The sequence below is a fragment of the Abramis brama genome (assembly GCF_963993115.1).
Source record: "Abramis brama genome assembly, chromosome: 3".
Lineage (NCBI taxonomy): Eukaryota > Metazoa > Chordata > Actinopteri > Cypriniformes > Leuciscidae > Abramis > Abramis brama.
In genome coordinates, this window is record NC_139965.1 from 22,593,525 (window position 1) to 22,619,168 (window position 25,644).

Below are 25,644 nucleotides of genomic sequence, written 5' to 3' on the forward strand. Positions count from 1 at the left end.
ATTATAGTTTAGCAGAGTTAACAGAACACTTCCAGTTAAAGACATTTAATTTCAGCCAAGTTTATTGTTTGCAGTTTACAGTTAATACTTGTGCAAACCTCTTAATAATAAAAAAATCAATAATTGTTTGAGATTGAACAAAGAACCAAACAAATGCAACTTAAAAGTAAAAATTATTCATTCATAATCATTCATATTAAAAATGAAATCTTGTTAAACATGGTGTATAAGAAAAAGGAAAAAATATGCATATGATTATTCTTTTATGGTTATTTCTATGATTAATCCTTTCAAACATTATTCATGTATTGATCCATTTATGCTTTTTGTCTATTGCATATTTTAATATCATATACTCATATTCATGTGTTCTATTCAGACCAGACATTTAGTTTACTTTTATTACTTTATAAGTTTACTATTGTGGGCTAGACAGGCTAGGCTATTAGTTTTTTGCGTTTTCAGCTCAGTGTGGTATCCTGTCTAATATGTGTGGTATTTTGTTTAGTTTCACATGGTATCCTGTCTAATATGTGTGGTATTTTGTTTAGTTTCACATGAGATGGTTATCCTACTTTGAATTAAGGTACAGCTGTATTTGCATAAGCCTAAGGTCTAGGCATGATGGAAATACGTATTTGGCCATTTCTGCTTCTTAGGGCTGGTTCACACGGAAAGCGGTTTTGCTTTAAAAAAACGGGAAAAAGACACTGGGGCAGTGGAATGGGAAAAATGTCTCGAGATGCGTCTTTTAAAAGTTGAACATATTTTAACTTGAGTGCAACGTTTTTAGAACGTCGTATCATGCACGAGACACCGCAAACGGTCAAACATTGAAAAATAGCGCAGTGGAATGGAAAAACTTGATTGTCCGGTACAGGATGAGAGCTTATTAATTACAAAAAACGATTATTTATTTTTGCTAATTATTATTTTATTTCAGTTCGTTTTTCAGTAACTGTTGTTAGTTTTAGTTTTTCATTTTTGTTGAAATTTCTATTTTATTTCAGTTTACGAAAATGTTTTTGACCAATAGTTTTAGTCTTAGTTTCAGTTTTCGTTTACAAAAATAATAACGGTCCTCACCTTCAGGCGTCCAGACTAGTCGGACTGCCAGAAAGTCCTGCAAGTTGTTGAGGAGGGTATATCGCACTCGGAAATGCTCACGGGCCTTGACCGCACTGGGACAGCTGGCGGTCATAATGAAGCGCGGCCGGTCCAGTCTCACGCTGGGGAGACTATAGTGAGTGTAGATAAAGTTGGTGAAGGGCAGTTTAGAAGTAGACCACTGTAAGACTGCAACTAATGGCACCTCCAGTCCCTGCAGCAAACAGAAACATGACATTTTATTAAAAATATCAAAGTTTCAAATTATCAGAAAGAAAATACACAAAAAACAGACTGTGAGATATATTTTTTAGCCTGTACCAAACAAAATTTTACCACATAATGTACTATATAATGACTGATGGCCTACCTCGGTTGAATCATCTTGTGGCTGGTTATTGAGCTGCAGCTGGAAGAGAAAGTTCTGCTCCTCTAGAGCGCTGAGCATGCTGGGAAGGTGGCTAGACTCGCTGTCCATTCTATAAAATGATGCCATGGCAACTTCTCCTGACTGATGACTGAAGAAGATAAATGTAAAATCAAAAACCTTTCAAACATCCAAAAAATGATAGGCCATGGCAACTTCCCTTGACTTATGACTGAAGAAGATAAACATAATATCAAAAACCTTTCAAACATCCAAAAATGACATGGCAAATTCTCCTGACTGATGACTAAAGATAAACATAATATCAAAAACCTTTGAAACATCCAGAGAATTATATGTCATGGCAACTTCTCCTGACTGATGACTAAAGAAGATAAACAAAATATCAAAAACCTTTAAAACATCCAACAATGATATTTCTTGAACGTACAGAGAGACTGTGATTTATTATTAAAAAATGGTACAAAAATCCAAATGCATGACTTTATTTTCCCTGTAAGCCATCACAGTTATACCAAGATTTGCATTTCCTCAAAGAGGAAAAAGCAAAACGAGGTTAGTTTTAGGGCTTTGGTACTATACAAAAGAAATACCGGGCAATTAATGGTTAAATACGTTCCAGGAAGTATGCGCCACATCTAAAAAAAAGCATGCAAATATGATGTTGACTCATGATGACTGGTTACATTTTTAATTGTGAAACTTTTAAAACTTTTATCTTAAATTTCTTAATAAGTATGATAAGTCAATATACAGATCTTGTGTTATCTACAACACAATTTTTGAATGTTCTGTTAAGTGTTTCAAGTTGAATTAATAGCAGATAGTTTACTTTGAATAGTTTACTTAAGAACAAAACCCTAAACTTTATAAAAACAAGTCTTTATAAGAAACCATAACCAGAATGTTTGAGGACATTATCAATAGACTGATAACTGTACTTGAATCACACTGACAGGTGTGTGAGGTCACACATAATGTTTTCTCTTACCAAACATTGTCCACCAGCAGCACCGAGCCATCTGGCATCACTGGTAAGTATGAAGCGTTGAAGTTGGGAAAAATCTTGACGTCACGCACACACACTTCCTCTTGAGAACTCCCGTTTAACACTGAAACAGACAGGTTTTTGTAAATACATATACAGGACGTCTATCACATAAAGAGACAGGAAGCCACAAATATCAAGAAGAAAGTGCATGCAAAAGCACTACAGAATGACAACTGCCTGTCTCACACACACATACCATTTTAGCACAAAGATGTCTACTGATGTGCTTACACTATAGCAGTGATGACAAAATGTATGTAGTACATCAGCTGAATGAAACTGTTACTGTTTGAACATAGTTGGCAGATTTAAAGAAAGGACAGTAAAGTCATACAAATATAACATACAAACATATCCATGCATCCACCCTTGAAGACTGTGTGAATAGATATGGGAAGAATTCTATAATGAGATATGAATATATATTTCTTCATATATATATATATGCTCATCAAGGCTCTATTTATTTGATCACAAATACAGTAAAAACAGTAATATTGTGCAATATTATTACAATGTATAATATGTTTTCTACTTGTAAATGATTTTTCAGCATCCTTACTCCAGTCATGTCACATGATCCTTCAGAATTCATTCTAAGATGCTGATTTGCTGCTCAAGAAACATTTTTTTATTATTATCAATGTTGCAAACAGTTGTGCTGCTTTATATTTTTGTTGAAACGGTGATACATTTTCCCCAGGAATCTTTTGATGAATAGAAAGTTCAAAAGAAAAGCATTGTTTTTTAAACAGAAAGCTTGTGTAACATTATAAATGTCTTTAATGTCACTTTTGATGCATCCTTGCTGAATAAAATTAAAACAATTTCTTTCAAAATCCAGACATTTTAATGGTAGTGTATATGTATAATTTGTGCTCATAAAATGTGAGAAAGAGAAATAGGGCTGACATTACCTTTGAGCACAGTTAAGTGTCTGCCTGAAACTGTCATTTGCTGACACTTCACTGCGGGAGGTGGCAGGACGTTAAGTGTGGTGCTGACTGTTAGCAAACAAGAGAAAATTATACCAATTTAAAAACACCATCAAAAAAATTCTAAACAGCACAGGTTTCTGAAAGGAAAAATGCCTTTTAAAAATACATAAAACACAGCAGGAAAAACACAAATCTAAAAACATGACACTGACAAGCACACAACAAAATAATAGATAAAGAAACAGAGAGAGGAGAAATACGGAAATGAAAAGAAAACTAGGTGATGAGTGAAAAAGGCAGATCCCAGAGGTCCTGAATCAATAATGACATCATGCAGTATTGTGCTGAAGGAAGCAAGAGCTCACCCTGCGCTTTGAAGGTGTTTAGGTCCTGGCGGAACGTTTGGCAGGGGCTCTTTTGTTGGAGGATGCTGAGGTAGCCATGTTCTTGGATCTCAGCTTTCTCCTCTTCTTGCTTCCACACAGTCACAATTATCTTCATCGAGGTAACAAACAAACATAGACACATAATCAGAAGTGTGATCAGCAACACGTGCAAGGTGATGTGGCATAGCGTGAGCACTGGTCTTAGATTTCATAATGCACTCACACCATTTACATTAGAACCTGTAATGGGAAAAATTTGATTTCCATTGATCTTCAACATATATTGCAACATAATGTGTCACATGTCTATATTGTGGAATGTGAACAGGATACATGTATGTTTGTACACCTGACGTAAGCAAGACACACACAGTAAGACAAATGATTAAGAACCTTTAACTCTTTAGGTATGGAAGATAATTTAGCCATGGGGGGTTAAAGGGGTCATTCTATTCTAAATCAGCTAGATGTGGCTGGGTGAGTGGAAAACTACAGAGAAAAGACCTTAAAGAAGGAGTATAAGAAGGGAATTTACTGGGTGTCAGGTCTTGCTCACGTCACGGGGTAGCTGCTGTGATTTTGTGACTAAGCCTCATGGAAGAGAATAAATATCTTTTAAAATACAATTTGATTCTTGGTGTCTCTTATGCAGTGATGATGATTGTTTAATGATTGTTTTTTTTGCCACAACAAACCTTACACAAACATGTACAAGTCAGCAGCACAACCGTGTGCCAAAAATGTGTGTGATGACAGAAGTTCCTATTCTATTTATACCACAATACTAAATGCAAAACACATAACCAAATGCATGAATGCCAGAGTAAACATAAAAACAAAGACAGCAGCCATACCTTCACTTTGAGAGTGTTGACAGGGAGCTTATCCAGAGATACAGTCAAAGGGAAGATGACCTCATCGCTTAAAACAACTGGCTCATCTACAGGAGACTGAGAAACAAAGTGAAACATGAGACATGGGACGAGTTAAAGCGCCCCTATTATGTCATTTTAAAGATTCCTAATGTTGTTTTAGTTTTAGATTAAATAAAATAAAAAACACGTTAATTTTCTCTTAAAATACATTCCTGGGCAAAAAAAAAAATGGGCCAAGCAAAAAAAGGCAAAATATTCAGTGGTCTTTTAATGGTCTTAACAATTTGAATCACACATCACTGGTCAGGAAATTAGCAAGAATTGCACAAATAGTGAAGATAAAGTAAGTTAGCATGGAATAGCCTTCCCCAACTTGCAGACAGCTTTTTACAGGAAGAAGAGTCAATGTTGTTTTAATCCATGTTAATGGCTTCAAACAGTTCATGAGCAGTTGAAAAATTTCTTCCAGTTCAATCGAGTTTAATGTGAGACCAAATATTCACTATAGGGTCCAAATCTGGACTTTGACCAGGCCAACACATGAGCCTGATGGACTTGTTCTCAAGCCACTTCTTGGTTGTCTTTTCAATTTGGGCAGGAGCATTGTCTTGTTGGAAAACAAATAACACATAGGGATGATCCTCTTTAGATAACAACTTTTCATTTGTGGGAAGCAAGCCATTCTGTAATATTCTCCTATACACCAAAGCATTAAATGACTTTTCAGAGTGAAGTAGCTCACCAAACCCAGCAGATACTAAGGCTCCCCACACAATGACACCTTTTCCTCCATGCTTCACTGTGATAGTGAATAGTGATGCATTTATTATTATATTTCACACCATATTTTCGAAGGCACCACTCTGGAGCATCACCGCGCAACTCGTGTTTCATTATGATTCATCACTCCACCACACACAACTTTCCATATTCTGGCAAAAACTTCATTCTGTCTTTGATGCTTTTCTAAGACAGCAATGGCTTTTTAAGTAGTGCATTTGCTTAAATGTTTGCTAATTTCCTGAACAATAATTTGTGGTTAAGACAATTAAATGCTTAGTGTTTAACCATTTTTGGGCTTGGCCTTTTTTTTTTTTTTTCAGGAATGTACATTGCAGCATCATATACATATAAAAATTATTTGCACTATGGGGTGCGACTACCAAGAAAGCAGAGCAAATAGCACTAAGAACTAAGCCCTCATTTCAATAGTGGGCTCTACCTCCCTAACTTGCACAATCTGTTTGGAAAACTAGCCTAATCACCATGCTTTGCTTCTTATAAGAGTTTTCAATATGGAAAAAACACTTGCGTTGCATGCAACATATGCTTGACAGCCTATCACACTTTCATTAGGTGTGAAGAATTTGTCCTAAACTCAAATAACTGTCAGCAACCATGTTAAAGTAATGACTTGATTACAATGACCATATTTGATTCTCTAGACATCATTTACAATCTGCAGATGTTATTTAACCTTTAAATAGCATCTGTATGTGAAATACAGAAATACTGATATTTAAGAGGGTGGGGGCTGGGAAAAGCTAATCAGTGAAGTTTGTTTACTAATGACTAACTTCACACTGAAGCAGTTTTTATACTAACACTACTTATATAAGTACTCCACACGGCTCCGGGGGTTAATAAAGGCCTTCTGAAGCAAAATGATGAGTTTGTGTAAGAAAAATATTCATATTTAAAACTTTATAAAGTAAAATAACTAGCTTCCGGCCAAACGAACATACGGTTTCGTCTTAAGTGTAAAGCGCAACTTATGCGAGTAATGGGACGTACTGCTGATATTTACTCTATGCCATGACGCACTAAACTACTTCTGACGTCACAAGTTGCGCAAGTAGACTGCGTTTGGCCGGAAGCTAGAATTTTACTTTGTAATGTGTTAAATTTGAATATTTTTCTTACACAAACTTATCGCTTTGCTTCAGAAGGCCTTTATTAACCCCTCAGAGCAGTGTGGAGTTCTTTTATAATGGATGGATGCACTTTTTTGAGCTTCAATCTGATGGTTGCAATCCACTGCCATTATAAAGCTCGGAAGCGTCAGGGTGTTTATTAATATAACTACGATTGTATTCGTCTGAAAGAAGAAAGTAATGTACACCTAGGATGGCTTGAGTGTGAGTAAATCATGGGCAAATTTTCATTTTAAAGTGAACTACTCCTTTAATAATATTTATTATAAATGCAGTAAATGTATTTTTCTGTAAAATCTTTCTTAGTTAAAGTTGGCATGAAACGGAAGTTGCAATAGTCTTTTCTTCCCTATTGTAACGTATATCTGAGTGAAACAGCTTGTCGAACAAGAAAACACAGGGCGGGACTTGATTATGTCAATCAGCAATTGATTGGATCGCTGTGGTTTGCTATTGGTGGATCTCATGTGAGTGACAGGTTATTCCACCCTCGCACCAGTAAACATCTCATCAGAGAAGATAAGAGAAGATTAGAGATGATAATATTCTGCAATAATCTATAATTCAAAAAAATAATATAATAGTTATTGTTTTATTTCATGGTGATTTTTTTAACAAAATTTGACTGAGTGTACCGGTAGGTGTTGAAGTCAAGACCGTTATAGAATTATACTGCATGGAATACACATGGTAGCATTTTGGCCAGAGCACTAAAACAGGAAGTTCTTTCCAGTAATAATAAGACTACCCTCAATGATAAATCAGGAATGTGTTCTGCATGCTTACCAGCAGCCAAGACATGATACACATCTCTCAAACAGAACAGTAACAGGAAATATCACCACTTCCGTGTTATTATAGATAAAGTGTATTTGCATTCATAGCAGTGAACTTTACCTCTACAATGAACAGCTAATCCAAAAGACTACATTGTTTGTTTATGCACCTGCACAGGAGCCTTGCGGAATTCCCTCACGCCGTTGCCGGGGTTGTTGTGAATGAGGAGCGGCTTGCATTCCCTGAAGCCCCGGTACCTCGGGCCCCCTCTACCTGCGCAGCCCACCTCCGCAGCATCATCATCGTCAGTATCCTCCACACACTCGTCCCCGCTGCTGTGGTAGTCGTGATACAGAGGCTGTGTCCGCTGTCGGTTGTCGCCCGGGCTAACGCTGGCCACGGCGCAGAGAGAGCCGGCCAGCTCCCTCCAAGAGCGGCTGCTGTGATGCTCCGAGCCGCTGCCATCAGCTGCCGCAGTGCTCGAGCGCAAAACCAGGAGAAAGCGCACAGTTTCCCCTAGATAAAGGTGACTGCGACGCGGAAGCGTCCGGTATTTGGCCGGGTCCGACAGGTCTGAGATGGGGACGGCCGGGAAATACATAAAGTATTCGCATTGCGATTCCATCATTAACACCATAACCATCACAGCGCACTGCAAGCAGACAGACAGCGAAGGTATCCGTTTAGCCTGTGCAGTCTGCAAATAACACTCCCATTCATATAAGAAACAATAAATTAAACAAACCCGCTTTACCTTTCAGCTCAGTTCATATTAGGGTTGCCCAGATTGAAGAAAAATTACATTCATCTTATTTTTCCACATTTCGGTTGTCTGCCAGTTGACGTACAATACATTCAAGTGCGCTATATGGCAGGCATGCGTATCGAGTTAAGATGGAGTAGAGCGCGATGATAACAAGGCGAGAATAGTCGCTTGTCGATGAAGGTAAATAAGGGTCTAGCTGTTTTGGATAATTCTTCGAATATATTATATTCAATTACTTTATTTGTACTTATATTCAATTGAAATGTATTATATTATTATTTCCAACAAAATAATATTTATTTATATTCAGCCATGAATGCATGTGGGAAAAGTCCAGTGTTTTGAAGCTGCTGTCTCTCTAATGTCTGAATTTAAATGTAACTGCAAACACGGCAATTGTTTGAGCTAATTAAGATAATAACATGGTAAATATGGTCAAGTTAAAATGCGTTCTCGTTGAGAAAATTTTCAACCTAAGAGTTGATTAAAAACCACTCCTTATTGTCATGCAATGTAGCCCTTTCTTCACCCCTCTTGCTACCTTTGGAAGTCAGTGAATGCTTCAATATTATTTTATTTTAGCATATTTCATTGAAGGCAACACAGACGATTTGAATGTTTGCATATTGAACTTGAATAAATGCAAAACTTAATTGAGTTGCAAATGAGAGTATTACGTTCTTATTTACATGCTACAACATGAAAAACAAAAACAAATGCAAACTTAAAGTTCCAGACTATTTTTCCATTGTTTAATCTAGTATATCAAAATGTGCAATGACCTTATCTCATTCAGTACAAAGATCAATGATAAGGGCACCAATAGCTATTAGAAAACATATCTGAAACAAATTCATCACAAAAGTTATACAATTTTAAGCTGTTTTATTTTACTACATACAAGTAACCCAAATCAGGTTAATCACAATCAAATATTTACAGAGGTTTCCCCATTTATTCAAGTAACAAAAAATAATAAATATGGTAAACAGGTTTGAAAAATCTCAGTTAAAGAGAAACCCAACCAGAAACATCATGTGAATCGCATTATGACCTCAAAAGTGCAGAACAGACATTAATGAGTTTACTTTTCCTGCTCAAATGAAACTGAATGACACATACTGATTTATAGATTGTGTTGTAAGAGCAGTGTAGCATTTTTTCTCATTTGGAAAGCACACTTTTTAATTAACTTTCTGCCCGTGTCTCTTTATTCCCTTGTGAGATGATAGTTGATGTCAGTTGCATCAAATCTGCAAAGATGCAGAATGTGGGCAGTATTTGCCCCTTTGCACGCCTTCTGAATTCATTTTCTAGTCAATGAATGCAATGAAAAACTGTGTGCCAAATCAAGATTCCAAGCACAGAAACATCAGTACCTCTTTGGTTTATCTTTAAATTGCAGTACCACAGATAATCTACCTAAAGAGTCATGAGGACACAGAACCTACTGATTTGTATGAGACGCAGGTATTACAGCACAATATTGCCAGACTTATTACAGTCTCATTACAGAGTATTCACTAAAATGAGGTGAATGAATGTAAAAGTTATTATACATCTCAAGCTGAACAGGAAATCAATGCTTAAATTCAATTTAGGGTGAATTTCTTCCAATGTTTTACAGCAGTAGCATTAATCTTTTCTTTTTAATGGCAGATGCATTAAATTAGCCAACATCAAAGTTTCTAAAGAGAAAGGGGTATTATCAAAATGAATCATTAGGTCTTGAACACTTTCAAATCAAATCTTTTTTTTTAGCATAAAAAAAGTGTAATGCTTCTTAATGCATCAATTATTTTTGAATTTAGCTCCATCAATAACTACTGCATGTGATCTGCAAACACAGAAGCTACTCAGGCCGGACAATTCAGCGATAAAAGCAGTTAATTAACTGGCAATAGTATAATTCAAACTAAAATGGAATGGGGTATTAAAATGGGGTATTCAAATATGCAGTTGTTTATGCCATGCATATAAATCCTAACTATACAATAAATGACACGTGAATAGGCACATGACAGTGAGCATACCTAGTGTTTTCTTCATTTCAATAACGTCTGATTTAGAACAGAGGAAATAAATTAATTTGTATTGTAAGATACCGTCTTGCTCTGTGCATTGAAATTTGCATAAAGCTGGCTGTTCATACATGGGGCAATTTGCACAGTGCATTCCAGTCAAATTTCTACACTACGTTTTCTCAGCACTCACAATAAGAGAAAAAACATTTAAGTTTGAGAGTATAAATGCAGTAGATACACAGAGAAATTTATACAAAAGCATAATAAATACAGCAAGCTTTGATATTAAAGCACTGCTTCACAAAAGTACTAATAGTAAGGCAAAATAACCATTGAGTTTTGGAATTTCAGGAGGAGTATTTTCTGGTCATTAAAGTGTCTATGACAGGCCTCAGAAATTACAGCATTTATCATGCTAATAAAACATTCACCATCATTTTTTTTTTTTTTACTCAAAACCTCAAAATAAAACTGCAGAAAATATCAAACTCTAGCAAACATCAAGAGGTAAACAGACTGTTACAGGAAGTGCATTAGCCAATCAATGAGGTTGATAAATACAAATCTACAGCCCAGTTTGCCCTATATGAATGGTCATAATTATTTCACAGTGTTAAAAACTGGAGATTTTGTTCTCCCAGACCCATGGGACTCATGATAGCTTATAATGTTTCACGGAAAATCGAACTATTGCAAGCCTGCTTTTGTGTCTTCTCTCAGTTCCCAGATTTTAAAACTGAATGTGAGGCATATAAAACAAAAGTTTGCAATGTATTCAATTAAAAAACACCGTCAGGATTCCTGTTGAAAAAATACCCATATAAATGGATATAAAATTAAATTCAAGCCACTCTAATGTGTGCCAGACAATGAAGGGACTGTGAATCCACTTTTGTGGAATTTCTTCATACAGCAAAATGGATATCCATATTTTTTTGCATTTCCCATATCGAATTGCTATTTCAATGGATGCAAAAGCCTACTTTTTTTGGTAGTGATACTGGATGTTCATTTTCAAAAGCTTTTTTTTTTTTTTTTTTTTTTTAAGAAGTCTCTTATGCTCACCATTTATTTAATCAAAAATACAGTAAAAACAGTAATATTGTAAAATATTCTTACAATTTTCTGTTTTCTATTTCAGCATCATTACTCCAGTCTTCAGTGTCACAAGATCCTTCAGAAATAATTCTAATATGCTGATTTGGAGCTCAAGAAAGCTCCAATAAATAAGCTTATTATTATCAATGTTACATATTTTAACAAATATTTTTGTGGAAAACGAGATACATTTTCAGGATTCTTTGATGAATACAAAGTTCAAAAAGGAACAGCATTTACTTGAAATAGAAATCTTTTGTAACATTATAAATGGCTTTAAAGGGGTGGTATAATGCCCCTTTTCACAAGATGTAAAATAAGTCTCTGATGTCCCCCAGAGTGTTTATGTGAAGTTTTATCTCAAAATATTTTTTTACAGCATGTTAAAATTGTCCCTTTTTGAAGGTGAGCAAAAACGTGTAGTTGTGTGTCCCTTTAAAAGCAAATGAGCTGCTGCTCCTGGCACAGAGGGCGGAGCTTCAAGAGCTTGTGTGTGTTAGCAGCTCCGATTACCTCACGCAGACAAGCACTAAAATGTCAGAAACTGTCCTGCCTTTTATGTTTAAACTGGAGTCGGACAATGATGGAGATACTCAAGAAGAAGTGACATGATGTAGAATGCAACAGGACGTTTCTGAATGGTTAGTTGATGAATTTATGTTGCTGATGTGGAGTTAACTATCTTCAAGTCTTTGATTAGCATATTCTGTCATGATAATCTATAAAATCACTTGTGGGGGAACTGTTGTAAGATGCCTACAGAGTGACATGCTATTGCATTTGTGTTACGTACTATATTGCGTGTGAAAAGACGGATGCGATAGCTTGAGCAGACTCACAAATGTGCTGTACTACAACTCTTCCTCTTCTCAACAACTGCGTCTTCCCGGGGGCGGGCTTTATGTAAATTTTGGGTTAGTGATGTCACTAACCCTGGAGGAATCTCAGGAAGTCCCTACCAGCCGTTTGTTGTAGTCCGTAAAAAACGATTTCTTTAAAAGCAAATATCTTCCTTTGCTTTGAACTTTGAGCGTTGTAACTTTGCAGATGTTGTTTATGCTCAAACAGCAACATTACACACTAACTAAAGTTAGAAAAGTCAAATCATAATCAACCACCCCTTTAATGTCACTTCTGATCAATTTAATGCATCCCAGTTGAATAAAGTATTAATTTCTACTTCACTGCTATGTTGCATTTTTGTACCATTCCATGGCTCGGCATGGACAGGGAAGCAGCATTCTCACTTATTCTTAATATCAAACTCACCAACAGTGAGCTTATGCACTTAGCCACCATCTGGCATGTTTGTACCATTATATCACTCCAGCCACTGCAATGTACCTCTTCACTCCAACACTTACTGTTGTATAAAATAGAGTGTAGAAGGGTAAGATGAGGAGGAAGAGCCGATGAAAAAGTGGTGTGTTGTATGTCTTGGATATCCCTTTCTCCTCTAGTGGAGCAGCACAGAGGCCTGTGGAGCCAAAATGGGTCAGAACTACTGACCTTGAGGCAAAAAAGGTGCAACTAGCTCACTATCTAAATCTTACTTTTGAATCAACCTGATGATCTAATGATTGATTCCGAAACAGAATGGTCCCATCCCAGTCCTTCTCCATAAACCTCTTTCCCCCATGGTCTTCAGTCCTGAGTTTTGAGGACTCCCTCCTTATTGGAAGCCCTCCAGCGACTGGGGGTTGCTGGGTTCGCGGGAACTGCCGAAGATCCAGCAAGTCTTTGTACTGAATTTCAGGCCTGATCATGCGTAGGCAAGCTTCCCACGTGGCGTTGTCCAGTCCCGACTGCAACTCATAACCCAAGATCTTAACTAATCCACTCTGGAAAGGGCGGATGGTCTTGTCTCGGATACGACTGGCTTCTATGGGACGGCCGCCGTCACGTAAGCAAATGCGAGTGAGAATCTCCCTTTTGGTCCTAAGCAAAGCCACCTCAGTCTCCATCCGACTACGCCCAAAGCGCTCTACTTCCTGCCAAAAAGTGAGATTGAAAGCTTGGTAAAGGTGCCAGTCCAGCGCATTCCATTCACGTAATTTTGATTTTTGTTTGTCTGTTAAAGCCAAAGGGGCTGGAGCTGCCTTGACCACCCATCCTGACCTTCCACTGGGCACTTGCTGCCTGGCGTTTAGGCTAAAAGAAACCACAGCATCTAGTGGCCAGCACAGAGCGTGGCGCAGCAGCACCATAGATTGGTCAAAATACTCTGAGAGAAGGATGAGCTTGAAGTTCCGACGCACTGCTGCCACACCGCGCTTGACCAGCGCTAGGCTGAAGTTAGAGGAATGATCCAGACCAAAGTCAAACCACATCAGGTTGCGGGCATAATGGTTGTTTCGGAGTCTGGGGTCGTAGTACTTATAGGGGTTGTCTGCAAAATCTCCCAGTCCTTTGGCACGCCTGAAGGCAGGGGCAACGTTTTTATAGTAGGCATAGGAGGATTCAGCTAGCGCCAAAGGTTCTCGAAGGATGGAGAAATAGAAGGTGTCAGCTGGCATGACCTTCTCAACCTGTAACAAAAGTGAAAAAGAGAATAACATTCCAAATAGGATTATTTTCAATCATGTAACTGAACTCAAATATAAAGGGTTATAGAAGAGGATATTTCTACAGTTTTTCCTGATCAGAAAGTCCAAATTCTGGACTAGAAGAAAATAAACATGCTATAAAAGTAGTATAAATCTGCAATTAGCTAGTTAATCAGTATCTAACATCTGCTAGCGTCAATCAAAATAATTTGCATGATTATGTGGTATTTATTATTAATGAAAACATAGTGTCAGAAAGAAAGGTCTTTGATGCCCAAACAGTTTTAGGCCAGAAAAACAATATTAATACTAAGGAATCAAATTGGTTTCATTGCTTGGACGCCTAATTAATTTGATTAAATATGTATGAACAGAGTGTGCTTGCAACAGATCTGTCAGAGAAAATGCCAGCTACCATGTGCTGTACCTCTGGTTTGTTGAAACGCATGTGATTTCCCATAATGTCAAATTCTGCCACGTGAGGGCCTCTGTATCCTTTCACCCTCTGGGCGATAAAGGGCAGCGGGTAGCCAAATTGGTAACCCACGGGCAGGGCAAATTTAAGGCCCCGCTCCTCTCCAAAGCGATAGAGCAAATTGAGAACGGTGCTGCTTGCTGTCTTGTGAGTCTTCAGGAACATGATGTGTATGTGGGGCTGACAAGACCCCAGAGAGTCCCCTTGGGAATTGTCAGAGGGAAAAGAGTAGAGGGAGTGAGGCCTCTCTGGCTGCATCCAGCTAATGGAAAGAAAGAACAAATTATGACATAAAAATTATAACAAGAACGAAAATGAATCTCCCGTTCTACTCAATATACAAAGAAAAATTACGGTATGAACAGTGAAATGGGGAAAATAAATTAAACAAGGCAGAAAGGCCTGTCAGGTTACAGATAATTACACAAGAGAGATAATTGAGATAAAGTGATTAAGAAAGTAGAGAATAAACACTTCAAAGAGAATGGGTGAGAATAGATTAGCCACAAATAATGAATTGAGAGATACTCTGAGAATGTGGAATGCATAATCACTTATTTGTACCAAAAGGCACATTATATATTAGTAGAATAAATTACATAATAAGATACCATACAGAAGAATAATTACAAAATACTCATGACTGGCTAAATAGCATTTGATGAAAAATAAAAAGTTTGTCATTGTTTACCTTCATGTCATTCGAACCTGTATGACTTTATAAAATGTCTTATTTTATGTTCAACAGAAGAAAAAAAGTCATGCAGGTTTGAAACGACATGAGAATAAGCAACTGATGACAGCATTTTCTCTCTTTTTTGGGGGGGGGGGGGGGGGGGGTAAACAAGGAAATTCATTTCCTTCTCAGAAGAGCCTTTAGCAACATTTCACAGATGATTCTTTTATTTAGTTATTTTGCTGCAGTAAATAATCCAGAAACATTTAAGCAACATTGTTTCTTAACACTGAGTGTTAAATGACAATACTATGTATTTAAGCAAATCCTGTATATAGAGTAGAGTAAACAAGAAGAAATATTTGAGAAGGAATGAAAATAGAAATGGGAACATTTTCTTACCTCTTGTTGAAGATGACTCCCAGAAGTTGCCCAGCAAAAGCGATGACAACAAATACCAGAAGTGCTTTCCATATGGGCCCCAGGCGATAACATCCCAGCCACCGCATTCTCCTGTGACCAAGAGGAGAACTGTTAGCCTCGACTGTGATATTGTGCAGCGCAGAAGGAGAGTGAAATGTTCAATAATAAAGTATCAAATGATAAAAAGGTACAATAAAAGGGAAGAACGTGACTATGCGAAGAATGGAATGAGTTAGAAAGGACAAACCGTGATTTGAAACACAAAAGAGACATTATACCAGGGAAGTGAGGAGTCATTCAATATGACAGAAAAAACAGAGACAAACAGACAGGTGTATCTGTTGTCAGGTCAAATCCACATATAGTTAACACATACAAAAAGCTTAAAGGCTGCTTTTTAAAACTCTTGTCCTAGACTCTCTCCCACTCAGGATTAGATCAAAGAGAACAGACTTTTGTCCAATGCTTCATTGCAAACTATATTATGTTTGCATGAAAACGGGTGTAGAGGGGATTAAACAGGCTGCGGGAGAGAATAGATGCGAAAATTGGCCTTTTTCCATACGCTTGCCTCGTCTTGTTTAAAAGGATGTTGCAGAATTCGTTTGGACAAAGACAGACTGCCTCTGTCATAAATCACAGATTGCGCCTAACAGTCTAAGCCTGATGCACTTACCGAGCTGACCGTCTGAAAGCCATAATAAAACCCGGCCGGTATCACTATAGATCGGCGCTTGGCAAAAGCCTCGGTGCATCTCGGCCGATGCCTTTCAAATCCGCCCGACGACGTCTGTGTAATGCAAGTGCTCCATCCGTGCGTATATGGTCCGACAACAGAGCGCCTGCACGATTGCCGTCAAGTGCGTTACATTTCCCGTTTGCCTGACGTGCATGCATGCGCTTCGCTTTAGTTTCTCGATAGGTTAAGGCAGAGAAAAGGGACTGCTTTGTGTTTTGGGGGAGAGTGGGCGGTGTTTAGGGACCGGTATGCTGCTATGCGAGTCGAGGTCTGACGTCAGACCTGCTCTTAGTCTTTGCTTACAAGCACAAATCCAGATTTGCAGGAAAGATAAGCGCAGACATTATCGCAAGCGGAGCACATAAGTAAACGGCACATCCATCTTTATAAAGATAGCCACGAATACGGTACTCTCCGATTTTTTATTACATTTTTAGAGCATTAGAGGCACACATGGAATGTTTTTATTTTTTAATTTTGTTGCATAGGTATTAGATCAGCGATGGGCAACATAGGTCCTGGAGTGCCCCTGTCCTGCAGAGTTTAGCTCCAACCCTGATTTAAAAAAAAAAATAAAAAAAATAAATCACCTGTATAGCGGAGCCTTAGTAACCGTAAAGACATTGATAAGCCTGTTCAGATGTGTTTGACTAGGTTTGGAGCATGACAGCTGCAGCAATCACAGCCGACATTGCCCATCCCTGTATTAGATAAACTATTATTTTGCATAAAATTAACTTTGCATGTAAAGTAGCTAGTTTTAAACACATCAAGACCTGACCTTTTGCCAAGTCTAGACTTGTGCCTACTTCCATGCAGGTAGATATGTATGTGAAAAACATTATTTGAGCCGAGTAATATGTCTGAATTCATAGTATTCATAAAACAGTAGGCGAAAAGTACAGAATTACCTAATTCTTCCACTGAGATTCGTAAGTGTGCATTCAATGGCACGTTACTATCATGATGCCATTGGAGTAGATTTGTGAATGCCGTAGGGTGAAGGGTGGTTCCTAGTGAGGCTGTATCCTTCCTAGTCCTGCGGAGGCTTGTAGACTAGAGTCCTCCTCAGCATTGAACGCTAGAATGAGACGGTCTAGTAAGTGTGCATGTCTACATCCAGTGGCATAGCATCTGGGTATGCAGGGAATGCAGATGCATATGGGCCTGGGCAGATTGGATTATAGGCAGCATGATGTGGAGCCCGGAATGCAATTTCAACCGATGGGGCCCGTTAAAAATGACTGAATTATGACTGAATTATGAAAGGTCATGACACGAAAATGCTATTCAAATTATAATTAGAAAAATACTTTACGGCAAAACTGGCTTTCTATTAATGCAGCACAGGTAATGACAACAATCTGTGGTGTCCAAGTGGTTTACATTATGCATGGTTTAACATTATGTGATTAATTTACAACAAAACAAAAGAAAACATAATACCTTAAACTACAAAATAATTTTTTGTCTTGCATTATGTAGTGAAATTGGACAAGCTCATATTTTGCTCTTTTTATTTTATTTTTGTGAATTGGAATGTGTGCAAAGGATTGGGGGTGATTGGGGGACTTGAAAGATACTCTTGATGCATCCTTCAAAACACATGAAGGACGTGAAACGAAGGCGGTCTTTAAAGGATCCTCTCAATTGAGACATTTGATGGAGTTTGATGATGTGGCAACCGAGACATGCAGCCTTACTAGGACGCAGCCTTCTGATTGAGAAGCACCCACTGATGCAAGTTACATGACAGTGACAACATGGTGAATGTAGAATGGCCGAATTTTATTCATATACACATTTGTATTATATAGAACAGTGGTTCCCAAGTTTTAGAGTGGCGTACCACCTGAGGCATTTACCAACTGCAGTCATACATTTTCCTTTAAGGGACAATATTTAAATTGATTTTTAGGTGCATTTTTTCCCTTTATAAAGACAAGGTTTTTCTCACTCAATTAAATGTAGGCCAAGTCATGTTTTGTCAAATTCTGAAAATGTCATTAATTTAATTATTAATAGTAAATAAAGCAATAAAGCAATAAAGCAATGAATTCTTAATGAGTGAGTCTTCGAGTCATTCATTCATTCAGTTACGAAGCAAGTGGCAGTATTTATGAATGGGTCATTGAAACAGTTCTGCTGTTGCTTTCATTGGAATTTAGCCTAGAAATCTAGACGCACCCTAGCGGCAGCAAAATGTATTTTGCAGCCAGGGCAGTCTAGCAACTCTCCATAGACTTTCGAGCTGCAAAAACCTAAATTGGGTCAGGCCAATCACGTCGCTTATAGAGTAGGCGGGGCGGGCTTAACATATGACGACAGAGTTGCGACGGTTACCTGGCTGCGACTTGAAAACAAAGAATGACGGCTGCTGCTGGAGAACAGTCTTTCGAATCGGCTTTGTCCGCGACTCTGGATGACTTGGAGTTAAGTTTTTCTTTGAGAAAAGAGCAATGAACAGCACTTAAGTTATTCTTAAAAAAAGGAAGATGTGTTCGTCGTTTTGCCGGCCAGATATGGCAAAAGTTGAGCTAGCTCCGCTGTTGGGAAAACGCTCTGGTTGGTTGAAGCGCTGTCCTATTGCGTGCAGAGGGAATTTGAAAGACATCCGTTTATCCCGCCCCTCGGAGTGAGCGTGTCTATGGTGAGTTGCCAGACCTAACATCTTGATGTTGGTCTATTATTTCGTTGCAAAATAGAGCAAATAATAACAATACTGTTTAAAATGTACGTCACTTAATATTACCTTTTTGTTTGTTGAACTGTTGTATGAAATCAATGTCATTTTTGCAATCGTGTGGATATTCTGAAAAAAAAATGCATTCTCGCTCATATAGGCTAATATATCAACATTAAAAACAAGAACTCACACAGGGTATTATTTTTGAATCGCAGATTTGTCTTAAATTGATCTCTATGCACTGTTTATATTTGTTCTTCATGCTAGTAAGTGCTAAATCCCCACTTTTACAAAGGTACATGTTGAGAATGGCAGTAATGTAGCACGATTTGCTAATGCAGCATACTATGCACGCAACCATATCTACATCATATGCACGCTGCTTGTGTGGATGCAGTCAGTTTTGACCAAAAAAGATGAGGTAGCCTAATTGATTGGATGTCACGTATTTTAAGTCCATTTTCCCGTTTTTACTCAGCATGTTGTTCACGTTCCCCCTCTGTCATGTACCAGAGTTTGGGAACCACTGATATAAAACATATTTTTTTAATGGCAAAGTAATTTAAAAAAAAACAAAACATGTATTATATACAAATAAATGAAACCAAACACCTTTTAATCACTGTTGACTTTGCTTACATGATGGAATAACATACACCCCGCAAGTTATTTTGGCAAAAACGACATGTAACCAAATTCAAGGTTATTGGCTAGAAGTGGGTTACTCATGGATTAAGAACATTAATATCACCAATGAGGTAAAAAAAAGAAAGAAAAAAGAAACGAGGTAAAAGATGTAAAATCCAGGCAACCTGATGACGGGAAATCTAAACCTGACGTCTACCTTATTGAAATTCATACAGTGAAATGAGTCCTTGTTGAAAATTTCGTATGAACCATTTGCCTGTTGTTAAAGGAAAAACTGTAAGCTTGCAGTTGATTATAAGAAAGTGAAAGAGTTTATGCAGATGAAATTATTCAAATCGGAATCGGACATCATGGATTGCAGTGTTGCACTGTGTTCAGTGTTGCCTAGAGTGAGGACAATGCAACAAAGAAATGCTGAATAGCAGTGCAGAAAACACTGGCATGTCCTCTAAAGATATAATTAACTAACACCCGCTCACTGGATGAAATCTAATAAAACTGCTAAACTGCTTCAGGGATTCTCGGGATGACAAATAGCTCAAAATAGAACCAATTATCACTCACTCAATAATCCTGGAAGCATATCCAACAAGCAGCTCCAAAAGCTTCTAAACAAAACTGTTATTTTTGAGGCCCTGATCACAAGTGGTCAGTTGAGACAGATGGACATTTACACCTTGTATGTCTCCCGTGACCGTTTGTGATCGGATTTTGTTGAGGGAAAGGATTCTGTTTTGTCACAGTAGGGCTGCACAATATTGAAGAAAAATGCGATATCTCATTAAATAATGCACTATTCGATAATGCTTTAAAGTGTGTAAAATAAACAAATTATCTTTAAAATATATTTAAAATTGTATGACCTACATACTTGTTTCACATTCTTTTTGTGACAAGAAAACATCCCTACAACTTCTGAAAGTGAACAGCAGTGTTTTACTGTGGCATAAGAAGTGTTATTTTAACATTAGTGTAAACCACGGGGTTTAGGATTTCAGGTAGGCCTACATTAGGTTTATTTAACAACAGAAACTGAATAATCAAATGTAAAAATAAAACACTGTTTAGTTTTCACTGTATGAATTAAATATATACTGATTCTTATTAAAGCTACAAAAGTTATCTAGCCAAGAGCAGTGAGTGATTTTCTCTTTTGTTCATGACCCCAGTTAATGCAAGCCGTTGCGATATGCATCGCGATATATACATTTGCGATATTTCGATAATTTCGATATATTGTGTAGCCCTATGTCACAGCATGCACATTACTTACAACATCAGTGCTTTTGTTTTTTACACATTATTTTATTGTATCCCCACAACGGTAAAGGTGAAATGCTCATTAATCGAGCACCTGTATTACCTGATTTACAACAGCTCTTTGCCTAAGGTAAATTTCACCTTTAAAGGAGTAGTTCTCTTTAAAATATAAATAAGCCCACGATTTACTCACCCTCAAGCCAAGTGTAGCCTATACACATAGGATGGCTTGAGGGTATGTAAATCATGGGCTTATTTTCATTTTAAAGTGAACTACTCCTTTAACAACAGACAAATGGTTCATACGAAATTTTCAAGGACTTATACGCAATTTCACTGTATGAATTTCAATAAGGTAGACGTCAGGTTTAGATTTCCTGCATCTGGTTTCCTGGATTTTACCTCGTGTTGTTTATTTATTTTTTTTTTTTTTACCTCATTGGCAATATTAATGTTCTTAATCCATTTTGCTTTTTCTAAAGCAGCTTACAGTACGCTAATTGCTGGAGCAGTGCCTTGTAGTAGTAAGTTGCTAAGGAACAGTATTGATACAAAAGTTGTATCAACAACTCTATTGACACTTCACACATAGTCACTTCCCCTTTTCTATTCCACTGCATAGTTTGGATAGTAGGTAGGTTAGACTGCAAATGCAGTGAATCTGATGATAAGCTGCCTGTAGCTTGAATTATGTGCAAGGTAATATATGAAGGCGACTGTATATGGTGATGAATAACTTTCATATCTTTATGGCTCTATTTGAAACCTTTAAATGCAAAAATTTGCATGGTTTTGTTTCATGACCCAGATTTACAAGTGACAAACAATACGAAAATATGTATTGGGCAAACATAACAAAATGTAACAAAAATGAACATGAAATGCATAGTTGGAATTTATGCATAATTATTGTTTTTTAATTTACTTTTTGATTATTTGTTTTAATGTGTTTAGATATCTTACAGTTTGAGTGTTTGGTTTCTAAATGCCTCTTAACTTTAATGGTTTCATTCTCTCTGCATCCAATATTTCACTGCACAAAACATTTGATCCTAGCTGAAAGTGAACCCATATTTAGTATGGGTCATTTTAGCTTTTGTTTTGTTTTGTTCATGGCTTTTTGAGGATGAGGGCATGTCACGCAACCTAACCATGTTGGCATTTACCTAAATTGGCTACTGATGCACAGCCTTTGACGTCAACAACAAAAGGTAAGTGAAACGTTTTCTCTTCCCTTTTAAAACTTGATACATGTATTTATTTTGCTGTCCTATACATGATTATGTACAGTTAGTTGCATATAGCACTTTTTCCTTGCTGTCTAGGATCCAATCAGAAAAGAGGTGCGACCCATTTTTAAGTGTTCTACAGGCTGGCTTACTGATTTATGTAAATTTGAGGTACCAGTAGTCCTTTACATGCATGCCTAAAGACATAAATTAAAACTGATGGTTCCCGAAAAGTGTCCGTCCATGTTTTCTGTTCAAGAAACAAAACACAGATAATACTGAACCAGTGATAAAACAGTGAAACATAATCATCCAAATGATAATTTCAGTTCATCTGGGAAATATTTGGTGCACCTCTTTCCATCCAGAATCCTGGACTAGAACAATACATTTTAGAATACAGATAACATCAAAAACCATAAGATACAGCAGTCTTTAATTGCTGCTTCTTTTCACAGATCAGTCCAATTCAGGAACAAACCATTCAGACCAGTTTTCAAAATAACTCAACATGCTTCTCTCAATGTGCCAATGAGAGCTAGATCATTTTCATTTTGGTCGGTTATTGTTATATATCGCACTTAAGCCATATGGATATGGCTCACTTTTATGATATAAGGTGTTTTTTATTGTTGTTGTTGTTTTCATCATTTCAGAGCTTGACAGCTTCAGTCATAATTCATTTTTATAATGAAAAGGTGACTAGGATATTCTTCCAAAAACCAAGAAAGACAATCAGTCAGGTTTAGAAAAACATGAGGGTGAATGAGTAATGACAGCACTTTTGGAGGATTCACTATCCCTTTACGCTGTGTGTGAGAAAGGTAATCCCTTAGTGAAACTTCAGAACAAGACAACAGTTGGTCCTTTGCAGAAAGTTGCATGTGTGTGGAAAATTGGAGAGTGGACAACAGTCCAACCTTGTTCCACAGGCCATTCACATGAGACCAAAGAAACCCTTCAAGAAACTTAGCAGCTGCTAAACAAGCTTACCTTCACTAATCGACCCCATAGCCGAATAATCTACTTATTTACCCGGGATGACTATAGCAACGGAAAAGCGCTTTAGGGTGGATATGTCATTAGATGTTGACCCGACACGTATTCAGGACAAAAGTAGAAATGGCCTAAATAAAGTATAAAAGTGACTAAAAAGTAGCCTGACTATACAGAAGAGCGAATAAAGTGTAAAACTTTTGCATAAAAAAAAAATCGCAGGGCAAATGGTTTCCAGAAAATAACGTTAATTATCAGTAGGTGCGGGCAGATTCAGATATTTTAATATAAGAACCCTGGACGACGCTGAAGTTGGAAATGCACCCTTAGACTGTCATTAGTATTTGTTTGTATATATTATCAGGTCTACTTACCCAAATTGTGTCTCAGAGAGGCGTCCGTGCAAATTTGTGGCTGTTCATTTACTCCAAGAGCAGAGAAATGTTAGTTCGCGCGACACTCCAGCATTCCCTGTGAATCAAGCCTACGCGAGTCTTCCGTTATCCACCAACTGGCACCAAATGCAACAAAGTTTTGTGTTGATAAACAGCTCACCACGCTGAGATAGTTGACTGTCCTTCAAACTATATTAAACGCGTTTAAGAAGTTCCTCGCGTCTGCCTGCTAAGACAATCCATCTGTCCCAACCCCCATCCATTACTGTATCCCCGTCTGTCTGCTCTCTGTGCGTGCACGCGCGGCGCGCTCTCTTCACTCCGTAGGGAGAGTGTAACTTTATCCTGTCTGCTGCAACATCTTAATACCATACTACATTTAAGTGCTTTTGTTGCAACACTGCAGAAATAAAAGTGACAGTTGTGTTAGAACAATCATTTATTCATTAATTGAGTCCATAATGAAATCTTCTGTGTCAATACTTATGAAAATAAATGTTCTTTAATGACACATGGCATCCATGGAACCTTTCCATTCCACAAAAGTTTTTACTGTAAAAAAGGTTCTTTAGATTTTTAAAATGTTATTCACACCAAGAATGGTTCTTTTAACTGTTCACTGAAAGGTTATTTGGGGAACCAAAAATGGTTCTTGCAAAAATATAATTTTAAGAGTGTATGTCTGTATCTATATGTGGGCCTTTAAATATAAATAAGGACGTGTCCAAAATTTAGGTTTATAATTAAACGTTTAAAATAAATGTGTAAAATTTCAAGTTAAAATTCATGCATTACGTAGCTATTATTTTAGGTTAAGAGAGTTAAGTTAGGAAGTGTATGTATCTTGTCAATATCAGGTGCCCCATAAAGCTTAATCACATTTTACCCTCAGTTCATTTTAAATCGACCTGTTATGTGACAAATCATTTTTTTAAATGTTCAAATATTCTGTTTTCTGTGAATTCATTCTCAAGTCATGTAAATTGGTATCAAAAGACCTTACTTTTTAAAGTCAATAAATGTGGAATAAATGTGTTATCTGTTGCTATATGACACTGAAGAACTGACAACTCCAAGGTTTTATGTGTCACTGTACACCCAAACTATGCGACCCCCATCTGTTTCGCTCACATACATCCAAAGCCAAACAAAAGCCCCATTCATCTCTGAGCTCTTGCTCCGCCAGCTGATACTGAATAATGAACCTCAAGGGGAATCTGGGGATCACAAGGCTCACAGTTTTCACCGTCTGAAATCAGACTGAGCCTGGTCACTGAAACCCAGTCTTTTCAGTAATTTGTATATGAATAATGCTTGGCCAAAGTTGAGTATGTGGGCCTCACAAGCTTAAAGACAAAAAGATGAAAGTCTTTATAAGCAAAACTTAGCAACATTGTTCTGTCAACAAAGGGGCCAGTTAGAAGATAAATGTTGGCCATTCCAGTCCTGTTTTGTCTTGTTGAAACGGTCAGTTGCCACCTGGATGCATGGTGAACAAGAGTGGGTGCAGATCACTCTGTCAAGGACGTGTCCAAACACCGGTGGACCTAATGAACCACATGTTCGGAGAAACAGCTGGAACCCTAACTCATTCCATCTAAAATTATATTGTCATTTTGTGATGATTGACGATGACAAGAAAAAAATGCCTGTTTTCCATTCTCGCAATTGTGACTCACGTCTTGAACATATGGATCCTTTTTTAATTTTCAGGAATGTAAAACGTGGCATTGAGAGTAGGCTACTGTCAATTATTTTCTTGTAGGCCTATAGTCCTACATCAAATGGTTTCCAGATTTTATTATTATTATTATTATTTTGCCTATTTATTTAATTTCCAGTAATATATATATTTTTTGAATATAGCCTATATTAATGCGGCATCAGATTAATGATTGACATCTAGCTATAGGTCTACAACATCACTTAAATATGCGTCCACCTGAATACTGTCTGCTCACTTTCAAACTCCAATGCCTACTGGAATCCAAAACCTGCTTAAATCACACTTTAGGGAAGAGTGGGGGGAAACGCCCCCTTGACTATTTGTTTTTTCAAACCTACCCATACGAAAAAGAAGTTTATTCAAGTGTTCTATATAGGCTAAGTATACTTCTTTTAAACTAAAAATAAGAAAGTAGGCCTATACTTTCAGTCTACATTTTATATACTTCTCAGAAATATGCTTTATGTGCTTCTCAGAAATATACTTAAAATTACACTTATG

At 37.3% G+C, this 25,644-nt stretch overlaps 2 protein-coding genes across 5 annotated transcripts in view; both read right to left on the bottom strand.

Moving 5' to 3' along the window:
* Positions 1 to 8,501, bottom strand: part of trappc14 (trafficking protein particle complex subunit 14) — a 12,423-nt gene extending 3,922 nt beyond the window's left edge. Inside the window, exons 1-8 of one of the 2 annotated variants that reach the window (XM_084108582.1) lie at positions 8,211 to 8,501; positions 7,626 to 8,108; positions 4,725 to 4,820; positions 3,850 to 3,979; positions 3,464 to 3,550; positions 2,487 to 2,607; positions 1,478 to 1,625; positions 1,087 to 1,321 (exon numbers count right to left, since the gene is read on the bottom strand). In XM_084108582.1, the coding sequence (XP_083964708.1) occupies positions 1,087 to 1,321; positions 1,478 to 1,625; positions 2,487 to 2,607; positions 3,464 to 3,550; positions 3,850 to 3,979; positions 4,725 to 4,820; positions 7,626 to 8,099 (1,291 nt within the window). In that variant the 5' untranslated portion in view covers positions 8,100 to 8,108; positions 8,211 to 8,501. The other variant, XM_084108581.1, reaches the window with a different exon arrangement.
* Positions 8,502 to 11,257: 2,756 nt separating this feature from the next.
* gal3st4 (galactose-3-O-sulfotransferase 4) lies at positions 11,258 to 23,713 on the bottom strand. Of its 3 annotated transcripts, XM_084108206.1 has the most exons (5): positions 23,397 to 23,702; positions 17,115 to 17,284; positions 15,444 to 15,554; positions 14,318 to 14,627; positions 11,258 to 13,872 (listed from the first exon to the last, which is right to left on the bottom strand). In XM_084108206.1, exons 3-5 carry the CDS (start codon positions 15,548 to 15,550, stop codon positions 12,883 to 12,885), a joined length of 1,407 nt encoding a protein of 468 aa, XP_083964332.1. In that variant the 5' UTR covers positions 15,551 to 15,554; positions 17,115 to 17,284; positions 23,397 to 23,702; the 3' UTR covers positions 11,258 to 12,882. The 3 variants fall into 3 exon arrangements, with proteins under 3 accessions (XP_083964332.1, XP_083964331.1, XP_083964330.1); XM_084108205.1 differs by lacking the exon at positions 17,115 to 17,284 and having other exon boundaries at positions 23,397 to 23,713; XM_084108204.1 differs by lacking the exons at positions 17,115 to 17,284; positions 23,397 to 23,702 and adding an exon at positions 16,141 to 16,430.
* Positions 23,714 to 25,644: the final 1,931 nt, after the last annotated feature.

Coding starts and splice junctions, on each gene's coding strand:
- gal3st4 (XM_084108204.1), bottom strand. CDS start 16,163: ATGGCTTTCAGACGGTCAGCTCG. Junction 14,628..15,443: donor GGAGTCATCTTCAACAAGAG/GTAAGAAAATGT, acceptor TCTTTCCATTAG/CTGGATGCAGCCAGAGAGGC. Junction 13,873..14,317: donor TGCGTTTCAACAAACCAGAG/GTACAGCACATG, acceptor CTTTTGTTACAG/GTTGAGAAGGTCATGCCAGC.